The sequence below is a fragment of the Drepanopeziza brunnea genome (assembly GCF_022702325.1).
Source record: "Drepanopeziza brunnea f. sp. 'multigermtubi' strain 214-2 chromosome Unknown ctg4, whole genome shotgun sequence".
NCBI classification, from domain to species: Eukaryota; Fungi; Ascomycota; class Leotiomycetes; order Helotiales; family Drepanopezizaceae; genus Drepanopeziza; species Drepanopeziza brunnea.
The window spans coordinates 2,829,703-2,850,484 of NW_027094067.1; the positions used below are offsets into that span (position 1 = coordinate 2,829,703).

General features: G+C 49.8%; 6 protein-coding genes across 7 annotated transcripts; 3 read left to right on the top strand and 3 right to left on the bottom strand.

Annotated features, from left to right (window-relative positions):
• Nucleotides 1-270: 270 nt before the first annotated feature.
• Nucleotides 271-1,203, bottom strand: L3040_003422 (uncharacterized protein; the record flags this gene model as incomplete). The annotated part of the gene is made up of 3 exons (XM_007293822.1): nucleotides 271-320; nucleotides 394-761; nucleotides 854-1,203. 3 exons carry the CDS (start codon nucleotides 1,201-1,203, stop codon nucleotides 271-273), a joined length of 768 nt encoding a protein of 255 aa, XP_007293884.1.
• A 5,309-nt stretch (nucleotides 1,204-6,512) lies between these two features.
• Nucleotides 6,513-8,384, bottom strand: L3040_003423 (uncharacterized protein; the record flags this gene model as incomplete). Its single annotated transcript, XM_066154466.1, has 5 exons — nucleotides 6,513-6,810; nucleotides 6,898-7,357; nucleotides 7,406-7,992; nucleotides 8,044-8,269; nucleotides 8,336-8,384. The coding sequence occupies 5 exons, from the start codon at nucleotides 8,382-8,384 to the stop codon at nucleotides 6,513-6,515; spliced, it is 1,620 nt and encodes a 539-aa protein (XP_066012425.1).
• A 1,144-nt stretch (nucleotides 8,385-9,528) lies between these two features.
• L3040_003424 (uncharacterized protein) lies at nucleotides 9,529-10,574 on the bottom strand (the record flags this gene model as incomplete). Its single annotated transcript, XM_007293824.1, has 9 exons — nucleotides 9,529-9,598; nucleotides 9,647-9,725; nucleotides 9,773-9,838; nucleotides 9,889-9,960; nucleotides 10,012-10,054; nucleotides 10,109-10,174; nucleotides 10,262-10,277; nucleotides 10,453-10,493; nucleotides 10,548-10,574. The coding sequence occupies 9 exons, from the start codon at nucleotides 10,572-10,574 to the stop codon at nucleotides 9,529-9,531; spliced, it is 480 nt and encodes a 159-aa protein (XP_007293886.1).
• A 270-nt stretch (nucleotides 10,575-10,844) lies between these two features.
• L3040_003425 (uncharacterized protein) lies at nucleotides 10,845-12,428 on the top strand (the record flags this gene model as incomplete). The annotated part of the gene is made up of 4 exons (XM_066154467.1): nucleotides 10,845-10,968; nucleotides 11,020-11,107; nucleotides 11,162-11,615; nucleotides 11,664-12,428. 4 exons carry the CDS (start codon nucleotides 10,845-10,847, stop codon nucleotides 12,426-12,428), a joined length of 1,431 nt encoding a protein of 476 aa, XP_066012426.1.
• A 1,893-nt stretch (nucleotides 12,429-14,321) lies between these two features.
• L3040_003426 (uncharacterized protein) lies at nucleotides 14,322-16,191 on the top strand (the record flags this gene model as incomplete). 2 transcript variants are annotated; one of them, XM_066154469.1, is made up of 5 exons in its annotated part: nucleotides 14,322-15,203; nucleotides 15,249-15,339; nucleotides 15,469-16,002; nucleotides 16,046-16,081; nucleotides 16,145-16,191. In XM_066154469.1, the coding sequence occupies 5 exons, from the start codon at nucleotides 14,322-14,324 to the stop codon at nucleotides 16,189-16,191; spliced, it is 1,590 nt and encodes a 529-aa protein (XP_066012428.1). The 2 variants fall into 2 exon arrangements, with proteins under 2 accessions (XP_066012428.1, XP_066012427.1); XM_066154468.1 differs by lacking the exon at nucleotides 16,046-16,081 and having other exon boundaries at nucleotides 15,469-16,029.
• A 1,016-nt stretch (nucleotides 16,192-17,207) lies between these two features.
• L3040_003427 (uncharacterized protein) lies at nucleotides 17,208-19,657 on the top strand (the record flags this gene model as incomplete). The annotated part of the gene is made up of 2 exons (XM_007293827.2): nucleotides 17,208-17,870; nucleotides 17,921-19,657. The coding sequence occupies 2 exons, from the start codon at nucleotides 17,208-17,210 to the stop codon at nucleotides 19,655-19,657; spliced, it is 2,400 nt and encodes a 799-aa protein (XP_007293889.2).
• Nucleotides 19,658-20,782: the final 1,125 nt, after the last annotated feature.

Below are 20,782 nucleotides of genomic sequence, written 5' to 3' on the forward strand. Positions count from 1 at the left end.
TCCATATGCCTCGGATTTCACAAGGGGACTACAGGTATCACGGCTGGATAGATGGCTTCAGGAAGGGTAAGCTGTCCCAATGATTTCGTTCACATCAAGTTATCAATTTTGGGCTGTCACGACACGTTTCAATATCCAGTTTTTCTTTTGTGCTTCGTAATATGTACAACAAGAAGTTTCCTCACTGAGGCACTCTTTCATGGCCCTCCAAAGAAAGATGGTGACAGCTGGCGGTCAACGCATGCTAGTCTTGCTCTCTGATCTTCTCGTTCAGGTAACCTTGATCGTGTATGCGGAGGTCTTGAAGACAGCTTTCGAGCCTATAAACGGTAAGTATGATGCTCAAATCCGAAATCCCCTATATTCAAAATAGAAAAGAGAGAGATTGCTCACCAGTAAAAGGCTCCGTCCCAGCCTGCAAGCTGGTGACGACGGACGAAGTGGGGACGCCCTCGCTGGAGGTCAGGTAGTCGAAGAAGAGCTTGAGGTCGCCCTTGAACTTATCGATGTTGGAGGGGGGGATGAAGGAGAAGACGGTGGTGTCGCCATTGGTCCCCTTGTAGACCTTCCACTTGACCCCCAGGATGGTCGGGCTCGCGACCGGGACAGGGTTGCCGGATCCGTCGTATTTGGCGGAGATGGGGCCAGCGCCCCCGAAAGTGCCGACCCAGATCATAATCTCATACTTGTTGTTGGCTCCGACCGTGGGAGCGAGCCACAAGTCGTATGCGACGTCCGCCACCATGTTGTTGCCGGTGTACCTGTCTCGAGTTAGCCGAAGTGCCAGCAAGGGGGCCCACATTGAATCGAATTGAATCGACTCCCGAGGGCTTGGGGTTTTTCTTTTCCTTACTTCCAGTTCCAAACGGAGGGAATGGACGAGATGGCCGAGAGCTCCTTGTTGACCTTCTCAAGCGCAACGTTGCTGTACGACTTGACCTGGTTGGACCCACCGGCCCATGACCACGACGTCGACCACGCAAATGAGGGCGGGCTGGCCGAGGAAACTTTTTCTAAAGTCGTACATTGTGAGCCAGACGAGGCTTGCGCCGCGCCCCAGTTGTTGTGGTAGACGGTGTACCCAGCAGTGGGCGCGCTGCCAAAGGCTCCGCACATCTCCTTCGCGCCCTCCGCGGCCTTAGGAGTTGGGTTTGCCATGGCGCTGGTCACCAGAGCCGACACGGCTGCGAGGGAGAACTTCATCGTGATGATGGATTATGATGATGATGGATTATGATAATGAATGGAGTAGGTATCTCTGTCAATGCCTATGATAACGAATAAATGTGACCGTTGCAGAAGAAGCAGAAGCAGGAACCTCACCAGCCTAAGTACCAAAAGAGGGGAGAAGCAAAGACAAACAAGAAAAGAAGAACAAGAAAAGAAAAATAAGAAAAGAAAAACAATATGAAAAAGGGGTAGAGGAGAGCAACGTAACGTTAACGTTAACGTAGCCACTATCCTCAATCAGCACACACACGGCCATCGGGAAGAACCCCGTTGGTGGGAAATGCTACGTAGAGAGCAAGCTCTTGAAACACCGGCATAACAAAACGGCCGGATGGATGGAACCACTTTTATCCATCCATTCGTTCAGTTTTGTCCTTTGCTCTACTCTTCCACCCCTCCTAATAAATGTAATACTAGATATTTTATGGGCCGCTTCCAGGGGGTATAGCAGGGAGTATAGTAAGGGGTAATAGTGGAGTATATATAGCCTTTAAGCTAATCGGAATAAAGAAAATATTAATCAATTAAGATTCTACCGAGTACAGAGTTGGCCCTCTTCAAGCATCGATTATGGCTTGACAAGGCTTCTATTACGATTCGTATAAAGACTCAATATAGCTATTGAGAATAGCGTCTAAAGCCTTCGGTATGATTTCTCCTAACCTTTTTATAAAAAAATTAAATTAAGCGTTACAAATAATAATTTTTTTTTATCAAATACACCTTTTTGTTTAATTCCAAACGTATTTAATCAAATTCAAATTGAAAAAAAAAACAAATCTTCTCGAGTCGGGTCGATGTCACTTTCGATGCAAACAATAACTTAGCTTTCCGTGAACGTTTCTTCGTAAGCTTAAATCTCGTTGGAAAAGGCTTGTTTTCTGGGACGTTCTCGAGGCAAAGTAATAGCTTCTCGAGCAAGTGGTAATCGATATGCAATTATCGCTAGATCTTTCGAAAATCCCTATTTTTTTCTCTCTTTTTTTTTCTCTCTTTTTTTTTTTTTTTCCTTCGCGATTCGTCTGTTGTATCCGAGAGATCGAAATGCCGTTCCAATGGCTTCGGCTTTATAATTAATTAACCAAAGTTTCAAAACAAAAGAAAAAATATCGATGAATCAAACGAATCGATGAAAAGGATAATTCCAAAGCCAGTTTCGGAATTTATTATTGTTTTCATGCGGAGTAATCGGTTACCGACCGCATCGAGTTGTTCGAAACATTCAAGGTCGATTGCGAGGTCATCGAATTTATCGAAGAGTATAAAAATACTCTGCTTGATACGTATCTCTTTCCACCCATCCGAAGTATAACTTAATCAAAAGCAGTTTTTAATTCGAATTTGATCGCATCGAGTAATTTCTTTCCAGCGTATACGTCATTTTTTCGATATTTGAAAAGCAGAAGTAGTAGAGAGGCTTCTTTGTAACGAAATCGATAAGTTCAATAACTAATTAGTATTTATTATAGCTATCAATGGATCGGAAACGAATCGAATACGTAAGAATTCTAAGCAAATATATATATATTCAAGCAAGACGAAGAATAAGTAGAGTTTGATAGCATTTATTTCAATTGGCTACCCCCTGGCATCAGCCCACTAAATACCCAGTATCATGTTTATTTGAGGGGAGGAGAGTACAAGTTACGTAGTAGTACCAGGGCTCGATGCTCGAACCAATAAACTTACTATTAAACGATTCAGCCTCTGAAGAAGCATCTTCAAGCAAGCGTTTATTCTGTGCAATACGGAGATTTGAGCAAGGCTTTGAGCCATTCAGAAACTCCTCTGTACCGCTTTACGATTAATGGGGCTCAACTGAGTCCGTCTTTTATTCAGGGGTAGGGAGGGAGGGGTACCTAGTACGGAGTTTGATATGATATGATCTATCACCCAAAACCGGAGAAAAGGCCGTGGAAAGGTGAGATCCACCGTGTTTACGGAGCTGCTATCCTGGCTATCCTATCCCCCTTCTTAAAGCGGGCAGGGGGGCCGAAATTACCTACGGAGTACCTCCCTGGCTCAGCTTACTTAGCGAAAGGGGGTCAATCGCCTGCCGGGAAGAAAAAGCAGGCAGGCAAGCGAGCGCGCTTCTGGGACACGTGTGCCTACCGTAGTTTTTTACCTATCAAATGAAAATTGAATAAAAATGGGCCAAATGACAAATAAGTTTCCGCTGATCGTTAGCCTGACTACGGGGAAAAAAAAATTAAAAGTAAAAGTAAAATTAAAATTCTCGCTCATTTCTCATTTCTCATTATTTTCTCTTTCTGTTTGTTTATTTGTTTGTTTTTTTAATGATTAATTATCAAATCTAAATCCAATGGCCTCTTCCACAGAAAAAAAAAAAAAAAAAAAAAAAAAAAGAAAAGAAAAAAGAAAAATAAGGAGAGGAAAGAGAAGAAAAGAAGAAGAAAAAAAAGGGGGTGTATCCGACTATAACAAAACACTAATCGTTTACACAGACACACATATACACATACCTCCGTAGATATCAAATGCTTACACTATTAACGTGGGGGTCAGCTTTCGAAAATTATCAATCAACTTGAAAATCTTTGCTCGCAAAGATCGAATCAAGAAATACATCAAAACGCTATTGAACCTTTTTAGGAAGGATTTTGAGAACGTATAACTGATTGAAGCAATTTAGACTAAACACTTATACTTTTTCCATTCTCAATACTTACGTAGTACTACTACTACGTCCCAGGCGTAAGTATTACCCCTCGAGGGTAGGGTAACCAGAGGGTTTAAAGTGGAAACGAAACTTTTGAGGCACCCTCGAGGGGTAATACTACTACTTAGGCCTGTACCGTCATACTTACAAAGGCATGAAACACCCTCATCCTCACGCTGTCCAGAAACTGATACACAACCCTACGAAAACTTACTACTAGGATATAGCCAGTGCGCTGACCCGTGATAGTACGTAGTAGTATATACTACGTACTGTAAATCTTTCGGATCTGCACACACGTATCGTAAGAAAATCCGTGCGTCGAACGATAAATATGGTTTCCGTCACGCACCTTCCGATACAGATTTTACTCTCGTTGTGCAACAGGACTTGCTTCTGAATATACAGTACGTAGTACGTACGTAGTAGTAGTTGGTCGTGCTGCGAAGCATTTCGAAAGCCTTTTCGCAATAACATTCGGGTTTGCCATCTAAAGCAAAGCTATCCATGATTTAACCTTCGTTGATACACAGAGAGATGATGCCGAATAAGCCGATGGTCAAACGTCGCAGCGAAAGGAGCGGCGTTGAGGTACGTAGCATTTTTATGGTTATTATAAGAGGTAGTCGTCGGTTTCCTTAACTTTAATTCGAAAAATTGACCGACTTGCCGCAGCCAGGTCGGGATTTTTTACAGGTTAAATTCAAGGTGACCGACGGTTAAAGAAACGCGTGGTCGCGAAGAATCGCGGTTTTACGATTTTCGCCTCACAGCTGCTGCGGGCACTATACTCTTCAAAAGAAACAGGCTGCTTGAAAAGAGAGTGCGGAATTCCTAACATAAGAATCTTGCTCTACATTCAAGGTCAAGCTGGAAGGTTAGGTTGAGACAAAAAGCCGAAATATTCATATATATATATATATATATATATATCTATTTATCAAGCACGCACAGATTGGATTATCTTCCCGCGTTACAAGAGTTACCTTGCTTCCAGCAGAAAAGAAAAAGAGTGCCAGTGTTAGAACTAAGACCCTCAGTCCATTGTCAATTTGAGACTAACACTTTTGGTAACCCATGGGGCTAAGCGAAAGTCGCGGTCAGCTTAGCCAGGTTAGTCAAATAGATGAGGCCATGAAACTTCCGTTTACTATTCTCCATTTGTATGGATAGCTATATAAGTAGCTCCGGTATCACTTACCTAAAAGCATGCAAAATCAATTAAATCCCCTCAAACAACTGAAATCCGTTTTCACCCTTGCATCACACCCCCTTGTGATACCAATAGTAACAGATGCGAAGAAAAGGAAGTTCAATTGGGAAGGGTAGTAATAGGTAAAAGCGGTTTCCAATTAACGAGTTGGTCCTTTTCTTGCGATATCAAGCTGGAAAACCCAAAAATCCCAGCCTTCGCCTCTCGATACGGAAAGCAATCATTTCTCATTAACGCTACTCACTCCTCGGTTGCTCAAATACTTATTTTCCTGAAATATCTCCCCGACTTGCTTTCAAAATAGTCGGAATGGCTAATCGCTCAAAGAGGTACTTGTCCATACTCCCGATCTACAAAATCCCGCTTTTATGATCTCTAATATGCTACCCTTATCGTGTATTCTTCTATCTGAGATATAAATTATAGTAAATGTTTGATGTATCCGTATTGGAATTTCATCCGTTCAAAAGAGATCCAATCAAAAAAACTACAGAAACCCCCCCTCCCCCCCCTCCCCCTCCAAACTGCCTCCTTCTCCCCTCCTTCCTGTCTTCTCTTCCTTCCTACATTCCCTCCTTTCCCTCGCAAACCTAAGCTAGGCGAAACTCCTCCCAAAACATATATATATATATATATATATATATATATATCGCCAGCCTAGCCAACAACTCTTCTTTTCGTTCCATGACGGTTTCAGCTCGTTATTGAAAGCGTTTATCCATCCGTCCCGTTAAAAGTAGAGAAAAGAAAAGAAAAGAACAGAAGAAAGAAGAAAGAAAAAAGAAGAAAGAAGAGCGAAAGAAGAAGAAAGAAAGAAAGAAAGAAGAAAGAAAGAAAAAAGTTTTTTTTTTGGGGGGGGGGGGGGGGGGGGGGGGAATGACCAACCGCAATCAATCGAGCGAACGAATAAGCGACGGAATGAGAGCGAGGTGAGCGCCCGAATGGAACTGCTTGTCTCATTTATTTAATGAATTTTGCTACCTGTCCCCCCTTCTCGCCTCCTCCCCTAACACTTCTGGAATAAAAATTAAGCGAGGATCAGAAAAGATGAGAAGAAAAAAAAGGGCAGGTAGGCAGGTAGATAGGTAGCAAATAGGCGATACAAGTAAAAGTGATCTGATGTATAACGCTAGCGATAGCACTAGCGGTACTGGGAGGGATCGCTTCTTGATGGGTAGAAGGAAGAAGAAGAAGAAGAAGAAGAAGAAGAAGAAGAAGAAGGAGAAGGAGAAGGAGAAAAATGGTATCAATAAGAACGGAAACACGCTAACTAGGTAACCAACACCTCCTGACAGGTATTCCGCCCTGAATACCACCACCACCCTTCTTTGCGCAGGAAGAAAACCCAACCTTCCCTCATCTGATATTCAGCCGCCGCTCCGAATCCCTTCACCGTACGTCTCCATCACCACCACCACCAACAACACCCCCGTTTTTCACCTCCGCCGTCTCCTCGGCGCCAGCTTTAGCGCCCGGCGCAGTGATCTTGACGCGACCGGCCTCGATATCCCGCTGCAGCTGATCGATTCGCGAGCCTGTAGGCACGGTCTTCCAGGCCGGGAGACCCGAGTCGAAAACGTCGTCCATCTCCTCGAGGGTCTTGCCCTTGGTCTCGGGGGCTGTGAGGAACATGTGGATGAAGGCCAGGCCGTTGAACATGGCAAAGATCATGTACATCTTCCAGTTGCTACCGAGACGCGAGGGTTAGTTAGCCTGATGAATGGGTGTTGGTCTGGGTGAGGGGAGGGGGCAGCGGCGGCGGGGAGAGACCTACATGTTCCAGAGGAGAGGCGGCACGGCGAAGGCGAGGATGCAGTTCCAGAACCAGTTGCTGGCCGTTGCGAGGCTCACGGCTTTGGCTCTGATCTTGGTAGGGAAGATCTCGGAAGGATAGGTCCAAGAGGTTGGTCCCCAGGTCGTAGCGAAGGTGCAAACGAAGAGGTAGGTGAATGCCACGATGGCTTTCGAAACGGGTTTATTGTTGGAAATAATCCAGGATATATCTGAGTTGGTTTTATTTTGGAGCGGTCCGACATTTGGCTCTCCGTAGGACGCTTGCAGGGCGCCCACGATGAAGAGACAGGTCATCATTAGGAAAGAGCCCACGAGCATTGCTGGACGACGGCCGAACCGGTCGAGGTAGATGATGGCGGGAAGAGTAAGCGCGACGTTGAGGATGTATTGTACTGATGCTGTAATCAGGGGCGAGGCGATACTGGCGCCTTCCATGATATCTAGAGGTGTCAGGAGTCGGTAGAGAAATAAGATCAGAAATTACTTGCAAACGACATAGTACATCATGATATTCATCCCGCACAACTGACTCCACATCTGAATCGACATCCCTAGCAAGACACGCTTGAGCATGCGAGGCTCAACCAGCTGCTTGTAGCTGCTACTGGCCTCTTCTCTCTCGAATCTCAGCGCTTCCTCGATCTCTTTGTACTCAGCCAGCACTTTTGGATGATTCACGTCTCCTCCGTGGATATTCGCTAGGACCTGTATGGCTTGTTCCCAGCGATCCTTCGAGGCTAGCCATCTTGGAGATCGGGGTAGAAAGAACATGCCAAAGAAGAGAATAACTGCGGGCACTATTTGGACGCCCCACGGAATTCGGAAAGCGGATGTTGGCTGGTTGGGATTGTCGGGTCCGCCGCCTACCCAAGAAGCGCCGTATTGGATGAAATATTGGATCAGGATGCCCCAGGTGATGGCCCACTGCTGGAGCGAAACGACCCGGCCGCGGATTTCTTTGGGAGCTATTTCGGCTTGGTAGACGGGACAGATTGATGAGGCTATGCCCACGCACACCCCGGCTATGACACGACCTACGACCAGCATGCCGATGTTGATTGAGAGGCATTGAATTCTGCAGATGTCTCAGCACGCATCTTCGCTTGGGGGAAAGGTGCAGACGTACATGGATCCTACGATCCAGAAAATAGATGCAATCTGAATACTGGTCCTCCGGGAGTATCTGTCGGCAATGAAAGATGATGCTAGAGCTCCCACGAGCGAGCCGAATGGCATAGCGCAGGTAATTCCCCCTTGTCGATAGGATTTTGGGCCTCCGAAATATCTCTTGTAGGCCTGTGTCCCCAACACGCCTGCCATGGACGAGATGTCGAATCCGAAGAGCCCACCGCCTACTGAAGTTAGTAGAACTCATCTGCGATATCACGATTGGAGTTGGTGCCTGGGAAGAAACGTACCGATGGCAGCGAACGAGCAGATGAAATAGACATTAGTGGATTGATACATGTTGCCGTGACTCGAGCGCCTGTGGACGATATCTTTACGTCCGGAAGCTGCCTCACTCGAAGCTCAACACTACGTGCCCACGAGGGAAAAATCGCTTGATCATTCCTCGGCAGCGGCTCGCTATATAACACTTGCAATCAAATCTGGGGTAAGCAGCAGCAGCATTATATCTGCATGGCCGGCAAATCGGTCCTACGTCCATGGGAATCGATTCGCAGGCACTCGCCCCTAGACGAGGGCGAGGATGAGGTGTGGATGGCATGACTAGAGCTTTGTAACACCCAGCAACTGGGCTACGGCACTGGATCAGCGTGTTCATGAGCGGGCACGGAGACGGATGTTACGCTGCCGGGATCCTGTGGTCTATTGAAGGATAGGAGGACGCCGGTTCCCCAGGGAAAGACGAAGACGCAAGCCCTCTTCGCAGCGCTTTCATTTACCAAGACTGTCGGGTCGTTGCAGGCTTGAAGCTTCTTACGTGCCATACCGCTTGATCGTCCTCAATGTTGCCAAAGGGGCGCCGTTGTCTCTTCCCCAGTCTCATCTCGTATCTCATCCCCCGCATTATCATGAGCGGGCACCACCGGCAGCCTGCCGAACAGCCACCGTGCATCCATGCTTTGAAGTTTTAACGGTGGCCTGGAATGTGTAACGAGATCTTGAATGGCGGTTGATGGCTGGTCACGGGACAGTGGGCTCTCATGATCATTTCCTTTGGTAGGAACTGTGGTACGGATGCTCAATTGCCTTATGTTGGATGGTTGGACAGGTCAGGCGGGGTTTGTGGTACAGCCGCAGTCCGGTGGAACGAATGCAAGGAAACCAGAAACCAGAAACCAGAAACCGCCGTTGTGCACGGTGTGAGGAGACAACTTTTTTTTCTTTTGGAGATGTGCGGAGACTTCTCCGTCGAAATCGCTTTGATGCTCAAGCATAGAGGTGACTCTGTTTACCTTGGCTCAATTCCTTATTTCATCGTCACTTCTACGACACGGATTTCATGAGCCTCTGCCCCGGGTGCTGCACGCTGCACGCTGCACGCTGCACGCTGGACGCCGTACGCCCGTGTGGGATGATTCCATGAGATAGGAAGAGAATCCAATTCTGTACAACATCGCAACGCCGCTATAGAGCCAAGTCTAGCTCATTTCTTCTCGTGAGGAGACAGCTCTTCAACGATATTCTCGGGATGCTTCCACGCTTGAGAAACGTATCTGTGCTACTTAATTATCTGTTCCGACAGGCACGTCGATTGAACTTACTTCGTGTGACTACCCCTTGCCGCTATTTGTCCCTTGCTGTTTGTGAACTCGATTGATGTGTAGGCCAAAGTCTTGCCGACTGCATCCATGTCAGAAGAGATAAGATGCGTAGGCGGAGGCACGTACACTTGTCACATTTGACGACAGCTTTCAGAATATCCCCGACTTGACCGCCGGAGTTGAGATATGTGACTGCCGACTGAATCAGACCAGATATAAGGGTGTTGTAGTCTAGCGATTACCATTGAGATCAGTTGATACGCCGGTAGCATACAGTCCCCTCGAAGCTACGGCCAAGGAGCCTCCCAAGTCAACTGAGACGAACGATCAGCTTCAGCTTCGACCATTTGGACTGCATATCTGACCCATGCTTGCGATGGAACCTCCATGGATGATGTTGAGACGATTCTGTACGCATCATGAATAAAGAGGCTATATGAAGAGGTAGACAAGTTGCCATACTGTGTGCTCCTTCTTGATATCGAGCTCGAACTCTACTCGGCCTGGCTCAGCTGCCGTAACCCGTAGCTTTTAACACATCAGAAACGACCAGACGAGAAGTCACTCGAGTCTAGAGCACCACAAAGAAGTTCAAGGTAGAGAAGGATATCTCACATTCTCTCCGAAGAGTCTGCCATCAGGATGATATCAGCTGGCCGCCGGAAAGGCAATGAACATAATCAAGTAAGGAAACCTGTAAGAAAAGGGAGTCCACAAGATAGAAGCGAAGGTATAGTAATTATACAGTCAACCCCATTCATTGAAGAAGTTTGACTACGGCGAGTAGGAAGAGAACGGGTCCTCACCTCGGCTCCAGGCCAGATTCTGCCTGGAAAGACTTCCAGACCTGCCAACGGTTAACAGAGTTGCCTTACTCGGAAAGCAATTGGATCAGACCTACAGATCTGACAAATCGCAGAGCAGTCATTTTGCACGATTAACAACAGGGCAGAGGAACGTTGATGAACAGGACGAGACAGAGAGGCCCCGAAGGCCGATTCGCGCACGGACCATTCGAATCTCACAATTCACCGGCCAGGCTGCGCAAGGCTTCGACAGATAATAGCGGGACTTCACATCAATCGCAATAACGAGGTTCTCCCTCACTATTACCTATATCACAATCACCACACTTCCGAGTAATGATAAATCAATTATCACTCCAGACTTGAGATCTTGAGATTTCGATATCTCCAATATGTCTGTATCGACTCTTGCATCTTTCGAGTATCTGGAAAGGCTTCCAGGTACGACGTTTAGACGACTGTACCAGCAGCCTTCAACAGCTCTCGCCATCTTCAGGCGCATGCTGCCTCATCTTGGTACAGCTCGACATAAGCACGTACGGAAGGTCGCAAGCTAACAAGAACTAGGTAAGACATTCGTTATGGCATTACTTTACCTGAGCAAACCTCTGCCGCTCTCGGACCTTGAACTTTGGGTGAACCCAAAGAGTAAAAAGTAGGAAATGCATGCTGTCTTATGGTCTTGACTGTGCCTGCTAACACCCCGCAGAGAACGAGATCAGTCCCTTTCCTTGCTCTCTCGACTTCACATCGTCACAATCACAGCCCCAAGCAGAGACGACCCGCAGAAAGTATCCTTGACAAAGAACTTTCGCGCTTCCTTGCGACTTGCCCTCACTGGAGGTGGAGAGCAACAGTCGTTTGGTATCCCGTCCCACGACTCCACGGCCTCAGGAGTGGATGCTGAATTTCTCGACAACTATGCGAGGGAAAGATGGGAGGACATCTTACATTTTGTGGTCAACAGCGTAGGAAACAGTATGCGACAAGATGGCACCGGACCTCCGACATCTGTTAGGCTTTTACTAGAGGCGGGCAAGCTGGTCACGACTGGCAGACGTTCAGGAGGAGGAATTACGCAGGCTGGATTCTCTTTTCTATTGCAGGAAGTCAATGCCCAGGTGTGGGCGCTGCTACTGCTCTGGATCGAGAATGCTGAAAAGGTGAGAGGATGATGATGGACTTGGAGCTTTGAAAACTAACATGCATAGATGGAACTGGAATCCGTAGAGGTTCTCTCGTTCTTGTTCATGCTCGGGTCTCTCGAACTGGGCAAGTCATATAGCACAGCTACCCTTTCGGCCAGCCAGCGAGCGATGCTGAAATACCTGGTCGATTTTGGACTCGTCTACAGTCCTTCCTCAACCCCTCAGCAGTTCTTCCCGACGCGACTATCTACGACCCTCACCTCAGACGCCAGTGGGCTTCGAAGTGTCTCTGCCGGCTTTGATGATGCCCTCAAGAGCGAAAGTGGTACCAAGGGTTTTATCATCATCGAAACCAACTATCGTCTCTACGCATATACCAATTCCCCTCTCCAAATCGCAGTTTTGGCTCTCTTCACTAAAATGGGCGTCCGGTATCCGAATATGGTCACTGGCCGTGTGACTCGCAAATCTGTCGCCAATGCCATCTCCCACGGTATCACATCGGACCAAATTATATCATACCTCAGGGCACACGCACATCCGCAGTTGGTCAAGGCTGCCGCAGTAAACGGAAACCCCGTCCTGCCCCCTACCGTGGTTGACCAGATCCGACTCTGGCAGATTGAGAATGAGAGGATGAAGGCTACTGCTGGATTCCTGTTCAAGGAGTTCGAGACGCAGAAGGAGTATGAGGGGTGCGCGAGGTATGCGGACGAAAATGGAGTCTTGGTGTGGAAGAACGATGCGAAGAGGATGTTCTTTGTAACGAGACATGAGCAATTGAGGGATTACCTCAAATCTCGAAAGGCGAGGAACGATTCCCAATGAAAAGGGGCTTGGGTTTCTAGTGGGTTTCTAGTGGGTCTCTGGGTCTCTGGGTCTCTGGGTCTCTGGGTCTCTGGGTCTTTGGGTCTCTGGGTCTTTGGGTCTTTGGGTACAGCACTAACGGCGTACCCGGCGAACTCTAGAAACGGGCATGGCGTGGCGTTCGGCTTGGGAGGGGCGTGCTTTTGACAGCTTGACGTGTTCCCCGAACGCTTGCTTTCCCGAATGATGGGGTAAGGAGATAGAGGGGGAGGGGTTGGCATGGGGAGTTTGGAAAGTGGCATCCCTAGAGCATCGATGTCGTTGTAGTTGTAGGATAGATAGGGCGGTATCCGCCCCTCAAAGGTCCGGTCCGATGGACTTTTCTTTTCCCCTTTCTCAGTATCACATGTAGTACGTACTTCAAGTACGTTGTGCGTACAGAATATGCTTGTTTGATTCTTGTTCACCTCCATCGACCAGTGGTCTCCCCCCCGTCGCCCTCGTGTGCCATCAAGTGGTGGTGGGATACTCTTGGTAAGATCTCTCTCTCCACACGCACACACACACACACACACACACCACCACCACCACCACCACCACGAAGCTACGATCTCATCTCAGACATCAACATCAACATGAATCAGCAGATGGTATCGCGCCCGTGGCACGTGTTCGACCCCCTCTGCAGGCCTCTGCAGGTGTCCTCCATGCACTCTGAAATGGATGGGCACGTTGTTGTACTGGTAGTACCTAGTAGTATTTTGGGGGCTGGGACGTTTTTGGGCTCTTGCCACTTCTTGGGGCCCCTTTTGCTTCTTCCTCTCGGCCCGCCCCTCTGCTCGGCCAGTTCCGTAGCCAATCAGATGATATGAAACGCCTCTTCGGGCGCCAACGCAGCCGGCTGGGGCCAAGGAGAGTTACTGTACAGTACAGTAGTAGTTAGTAAGTCGTAGCGGACGGATGATGTTTGATAGCATGCGCATCTTGGCCGTCCGTATCAGATGTACGTAGTAGCTGTACTGTACTGTACTGTACTGTAGTACTGGTAGTAGTAGCAGTTGTTTGCTGTACCGGTACTCCGTATACTCGGACACACCATCTGACGGGAGGAGGGGCATCCCTGCTGGGCTGAGCTACGTCATCAGGCTGGAGTGGCGGTCAGGGAGCATCCTGATTCCTGATCCTGATCATGATCATGATGGGCTTTCCAGCTTGCTTATTAATGTAAGACGGGTTTCTGTTCGACCATTTGATTTTGGGGTATGTATGGTCCATAAGTTCCAGTGCAATCCAATAAGTGCGTGGTTTGAGTACAGCATTAATGCGCTTTGCAGGCACGAGATATAGATATATCTGCTCATACCTATGTTTACATACTACGTACATGCGCCTCGGAGGATAGAAAGACTGAAAAGAAACCTACATACAACTACCCGCTGCCTACACTGCACGTAATTAGGCTGTGGCTACCCAATGAGACAATCGGGATGACCCCAGTCGACCATATCGTCACTCCCCAGCTCCTCGTTCCCTGCTCGCTAAAATCAATACCAATACGTACCAAAACCTATACCTCCACGAGACACGACACCACCACCACCCACCTCAGACTCGGCCATAAATCCCTTCTTTCACCAGCCTCCCCCTTCTCCCCCCCCCCCATCCTCATCTCTCCCTCCCGCACAATTCTTATACAATCCACATCTCGAGACCCATCATCGACCATCTCCTGAGAACTCATAGCAACCAACAACGACTGCGGCGGACATTGGTCGCCGGCTACGAATCACGAGTCACGTCTCTGCTCACTACCAGCATACTTGCGTCGTCCAATCCCCAACATCCCACTAAGCAGACCTTGCAACCCCACAAACACAAACGGAACAAGAAGGATAGCATATTGATATCTACACCATGTCGTCTTACTATGGTGGCCGTGGAGGCGGAGGCCAGCGCTGGGACAGCGAGCGCTTCGCCCAAGAGAGAGACCGGGTCCGCTTCGAGGAACGAGAAAGCGGGTTCTTGCGAGGGCCCGGCCGAGGAGGACCGCTGCGCGAGCATTCCGTCGACGAGATCTACGAGCGTCGAGGCCCCCGCGTCTGCGAGGAGGATCGGTACGAGAGTCGACAATACCATGATGATGGGCCGCGATACTTGCCTGGGAGGGAGCGGCCTTTTGGGAGGAACAGAGGAGCCAGTGTGACTCTTGAGAAGGAGAGGGAGAGGGACTTTTTGGAGCGGGAGCCCGATCCGTTGCCGAGACGCGGCGGGAACAGGCCAGCGTTTTTGAGGAGACAGTCGAGTTTGGATACCTTTGATCGCAAGCCTTTGACGCGATACGTAGACAGGGAGCAGAGGGAGGAGTATGGGCCTCCTGCGAGGTACAGGGAGGACTTTCGGGCGCCGCCGCCTCCGCCTTTGACGCCTATCCCACTGCCGCGATCGAGAGGCCTACCGCCGCCGAGACGGTACTATGAGAGGGAGTATGATGATATCGAGATTGCGGAGCCGGATTACTACGGTGATGACTCGTTCAGGGGATATCCGGAGAGGGTTCGGGAGAGGGAGATCATTCGACGGAGGAGAAGGAGCCGGAGCAGAGACAGTCACGGGACTAGCAGGGCAAGTCACAGTGTCAAGGGCAGTGTGAGGAGCAGCAGTACGAGCTCGTCTAGCAGCGAAGAGACTACGATCAGTGTCAGAAGCGAGTTCCCGAAGAAGGGGAAAACGAGAATGCCTGCCAGACTTGTGCATAAGAGGGCAATTATTGATTTAGGGTATCCCTTTGAGGAAGAGGTATGTTTTTCACACCCTGGACCATCCCAGGCTAACAACGAACAGGGCGATGTGATCATTATTCAAAAGGCGCTTGGTCGGGAGAACATCGACGAAGTGATCAAATTGAGCGAAGACTACAGAGTTGCAGACGAGAGTGAGTCTCCCTTCTCTTTTCCATTACTTGTTCAACCCGACAGCCTGCTTCTTGCTTTGGCTTAATATGTGCCCGTCCTAGCCGTCACGGAGAAGCAAACAACTCTAACAACCTGTCTTGTTGGTGCAGAAGCTCAAATGTCTGGGGCGCGCTCCGAAGCTGGTACAATTATCGAAGAAAGGCACGAAGTGTTCACCGTTCCCCCACCACCAGCATCGGTGGCACCTTCTGTACCCCCTCCAGCCCCTCCAGCTCCAGCTGAATCCGTGGCCGCATCCTCTCACCCCGCACAATCTCAACACGGGGGCTCACAGTATGGTGGAGAGCCAGTCATCATTAACTCCGGCCCTGGTCCCCGCGAGGAGGTCTATGAGAGGAGAGAAGTCTACGAGTCGAACGGCCCTCTCACCCTCGCCGTTCGCCCCCAGGACCACCGGAAAGACGAGCGCGCCATTCGCGCCGAGATCAAAGCCCTCGAAGCCGAAAAAGAAGCGCTCCGGGCTCAGAAGCGCGCGGATCGCGAACTCCGCAAGGCAGACCGCATCCGTGCCCACGGCCGCTCCTCGGAAAGCGATCTCGTTCTCTACGAACGAGACCGCTTTGAACGGAATGGTGAGGAGGTCACGATGGTGCGCACGGAGAGGATCGAGGAGCCGGAAGGAGGTGTGAGGATTCAGAAGGATAGAAAAGGTAGGATGGCAATCAGCATACCTAAGTACTATTAGGCGCGCTGTCCTCTCTGGTGGGTGATTGTCCTCGAGGGGGGCCTAGGAGGAGATGTTGGCTGACTGGTTTGCTCTCTTAGGACCGCCGCCGAGACTAGTCAAGGCTATGCTCAAGACTCTCACATGAATTGTTGTCGGTCCGCGTACGGGTATTGCGCTTAGGTGAACGGAACGGTGTTTGGTTCAAGATGCTCTGCGGGCTGGCATATGATATGGGGGGGGTATTTTGGCTCTTGTTACATGGTGTGCTGGAGTATATTGTTTTTTGAAGCTCGCGCTAGTTGCTAGAAACGGGGATTTGGGGCTGGGTATGGGGGAGGGAGGGGGGAGGCACTTGCGATGTGGGGAATTGCATTATCGTATATGGCTTTTGATTTTATCGGATCCTTGGGGTTTATAATGATTTGATGGGGTAGTTTATGTAGTTAGCGCAGGGTAATGAGAGACGAATTTTCTTGAGAGAAAAGTCCAGGGTCGCTTAGTGAGAAAGATGAAAGCCATGTACGGTGTCCTCTGCTATAGGAATCTACGAAGTACATACTGGCTTTGTCCATCGGCCTTGTGGAAAGTCTCCTGTCTGGGATGGGGATGAAGAGATTATAATGAGAAAAGATGGATGGATTTGACGTTTTGGAAGTCGGGCTTGAATGGAAGGAACTATGGAACTATGCTCTTGTCGCTTATGGCTGGCTCTTTGCCCTTTGCTATCGTCTAGGTAATTTCTCTGGCGAACAGGCAAGCCTTCATTGCATAGGTAGCCGGCTCACCAGCTCGCTTAAAAAGGGGCGAGGAAACAAAAGGTAAGCCTCACGTGATTGAAAAGCATAGGTAAAACGCCATGACGTCGTCGAATCTCAGACCCTTTTCCGTCCGAACGCGTGACGTCGTTCCTCGCAGACACAGACGCACAACCAGTACAGGTCTCAATGGTAAGTAACGCCGGTCTTCCTTTTCAATGTACTCAAGTTCCGAAGCAATACCTTGCCTTTCCTTTCCTTGACTTCAATTTGAATGTCCATTTCTCCCCGTCCCTCCTGCCTGCATACCAGCAGAGCTCTCTTCCCATACAAAGCCAAACGTCTTTTCTTCCGCACCTCCCGATACAACTACTTCTCGCGTCAAACTGTGCCAGATACACTTGCAATGCCTCCCAAGAGAAAGAGGACGGCGGTAGCTGCTGCCTCTGCGGACGTCCCTCCCGGCGTGCTGCCCAACAAGAGGCGAATCTATGCTCCCAAGGCGACTTGCGCTCCTGCGTTGAGGAGAGGCGCTCCTCGATCTGGCACGGTCGATACGAATCCGGACTGCAACCCGGACGTCGTGGATGGGAAATTTGCGCTGCGCGCGAGTCCTGATGCGGATGAGAAGGGGGAGGCTTTCGATGCGGCTGCGTTGGCTCCGCCGGAGACGAATGGGCAGGTGAAGAAAGAAAATGGGATAGAGGCGTCCGAGACGAATGGTCAGGTCAAGAAAGAAAATGGGATAGAGGCGTCCAAAGCGGATCTCCAGACGCCCAGTTCTACGCCTGCGAAGAAGCAGAAGAAAAGTCCAACCAAGAGCTCGATTGCGGCCAAGAAGGGCTCGGATGAGATCAAAGCTTTCCGAGCGGAACAGGCTGCTCAAAAAGCAGCGGGAGTTAAGGTTAAGAAGGAGGACGAGGTGGATGAGTGGGATAAGAGGCAGGATCCGGATGGAGATGATGAGGGCCCGGCTGAGGATACGGAGGTGCTGAAGTTGGAGGCGAGGAGGCCGCCGCCTGTCAACTCAGACTATTTACCTTTGCCTTGGAAAGGAAGGCTAGGATATGTAAGTATCTCTATATCTTATGGGTCGTGACAAATGCTGATTGTTGACAGGCCTGTCTCAATACTTACCTTCGCTCATCCAACCCCCCAGTCTTCACCTCCCGCACCTGCCGCATAGCATCTATCCTCGAGCATCGCCATCCTCTCAAGAACTCCTCTCAGCCCGAGCACGCCACCAAGAACCGCCCTGACAAGTCCCAGCCAGCATCTATAGAACGTGGCCAAAGGTACGTTGAAGAAATTTGCCTTGCTAACGTGCGAGATCTGCCAAAGATGTTCCGGTGGAACGATAAGTACGGCATCAAGTTTATGCGTCTCTCTTCCGAAATGTTTCCCTTTGCATCACACGCCGAACACGGCTATAAACTCGCTCCATTTGCCAGCGAAGCTCTGGCGGAAGCCGGGCGTGTCATTACCGAACTGGGGCACAGAGTCAGCACGCACCCAGGCCAGTTCACACAACTTGGCTCCCCACGGGCAGAAGTCATCGCCAACGCGGTCCGTGATCTCGAGTACCACAACGAGATGCTCTCCCTGCTCAAATTACCAGAGCAGATGGACAGGAACGCCGTCATGATCTTGCATCTTGGAGGTACGTTCGGCGATAAAGCCGCAACGCTCGACCGCTTCCGCACCAATTACGCTACTCTATCTGCACCCATCAAACAGCGCATCGTGCTTGAGAATGACGATGTGTCGTGGTCCGTCCACGATCTCCTCCCGCTATGTGAAGAACTGAACATACCCCTGTGTCTGGATTTCCACCACCACAACATCATCTTCGACAGCTCGCAACTCCGCGAGGGCACGCACGACATCATAGCGCTGTACCCGCGCATCAAAGCGACGTGGGACCGCAAACGCATCAAGCAGAAGATGCACTACAGCGAGCCCTGCCCGGACGCCATCACCGGCCGGCAGCGACGCAAACATAACCCGCGCCCGATCACGCTGCCCCCATGTGCAGATGACATGGACCTGATGATTGAGGCGAAGGACAAGGAGCAGGCTGTCTTCGAGCTGATGCGAACTTTTAGGTTGCCCGGCTGGGACACCTTTAGCAACGTCGTTCCGTACGAGCGGGACGACGACAATCGCCCGGTCCCGAGGACAGCGAAGGGGAAGAAGACGACGAAGAAGAGACCGACATGGATGGGTCCTGAGGCGTTTGGGAAGGGGACGAGTGACATGTTGGAGGAGGATGATGTCAAAGAGTTGGTTCCTGAGGAAGAGGTGGGTATGGGTGGGGAGGAGGGGAGGGTGTACTGGCCGGTGGGCATGGAGGAGTGGCTGAGGCCTCGGAAGAGAGAGGTTAAGAAAAAAGGGGGCGTGGATGAGGAGGAGATGTTCCGGAATCCGACGCCGGCGAACTTCGCGGCTAGGAAGGAGGTGTTGGCGAGGAACAAGAAGCCTTTCTCTGATGAGGTGAGAGAGAAGTTGATCGAGGCGAATTGTGTGGCGGATGTTAAGAAAGTGCTGGAAGAGCTCAACCAGGAGACGGGCGGGAGTGGGGGGGCGAACCAGACTCCGGCGAAGAGCAAGATTGGAAAGGCGGCGATGCCAGCGAAGAAAGCTGCGCCCGAGTTTGAGAAAGAGGGGAGTGTCCCTGCGCCTAGTGCCAGTATGTCGAATCCGAATAACGACGACGACGATAGCGACGACGAGTTGAGCCTACCGGAGATTTCCGAGGAAGAAGAGGAGGAGGAGGAGAAGAAGAAGCCGCCGGTCTTGAAGAGAGCTGCGTCTTTGAGGCAGAGCGGGAGGGCAGCTGTGGTTGCGACGAGATAAAGCTACGCGGAGGACCGAGGAGAGGGAGGGCTCGGATAAGGCAGCTCTCGGGTTGGTCTGTAGCGGCTTTCAATGGAAATCACCTCTGCATTTTTACTGCACGTTCTTTTTTGTTCTCATGGCTCGAGCTGACTCTCTAGGGTTTGACCTTGGTGCGCGCTTAGGCTCGAACAAGGGTTGGCTGGCTGCTAGATAGTCGGTCATTGATATATCATGTTCCCCGGGTGGGTATAGGATTTATATTCTTCTCCCTAATACCGTACCAACAGACGAATTATTAATTTCGATCATTGTAGAATCAAGAGCCCTTTATAGATACGTACGTACGTACGTCCGTACGAATCAATGAAATCCACCGCCCAAGATTCCTCAGCAAACACAGGTATCTATCTATCTTCTCCTCCCCCCTTCTCCCGCCCCTTCTCGCCTCCTCTAGCTGCCCCCTTCCCCCCCCCCCCCCCCCCCCCCCCTCCCTCCTCTACTCTAGCGCCCACCAAACCAACACTACCAAAAAAATCCACCTTCAATTTCCTCCTCCTCGCATCATATGCCCCGATTCCACCTTCTGCTACCGTCCCGCGGGGCACCCGAAGGCTGTAGAGTAAGTAAGTAAGTGAAGTAAGTGAAGTAAGTGTAGTAAGTGAAGTACCTCTGACTTTTCCATCCCTTTTCTCTTCTCTCTCTCTAATACATATTTTCGGATACAGCAGCTTTTCAGATACATGTTTTCGGATATATATTTATTTTCAGATACGCACTTTCAGATACAGGTTATAGATGGGGAATGGAAAAGATTGATTGATAGCTGCGGGATGTGGATCTGAGTGAATGAGTGAGTGAATGAGTGAATGAGTGGATGGATGGATGGATGGATGAGTGGATGAGTGGATGAGTGGATGGATGGATGGATGGATGGATGGATGGATGGATGGATGAAATGAATGAAATGAATGAATTGTATCGAGCGTTTGAAATGGGATGAAGGAATTATATCGAGCGTTTGAAATGAAATGGGCGATACGGGCGATGCGATTCGAATTGGAGGAAGGGAGGAAGAGGGACGGAGGGCGGAGAGGAGGGAGATGAGGGAGGAGGAGAGGTAGGGAGGGTAGAACCGAGTCGAAT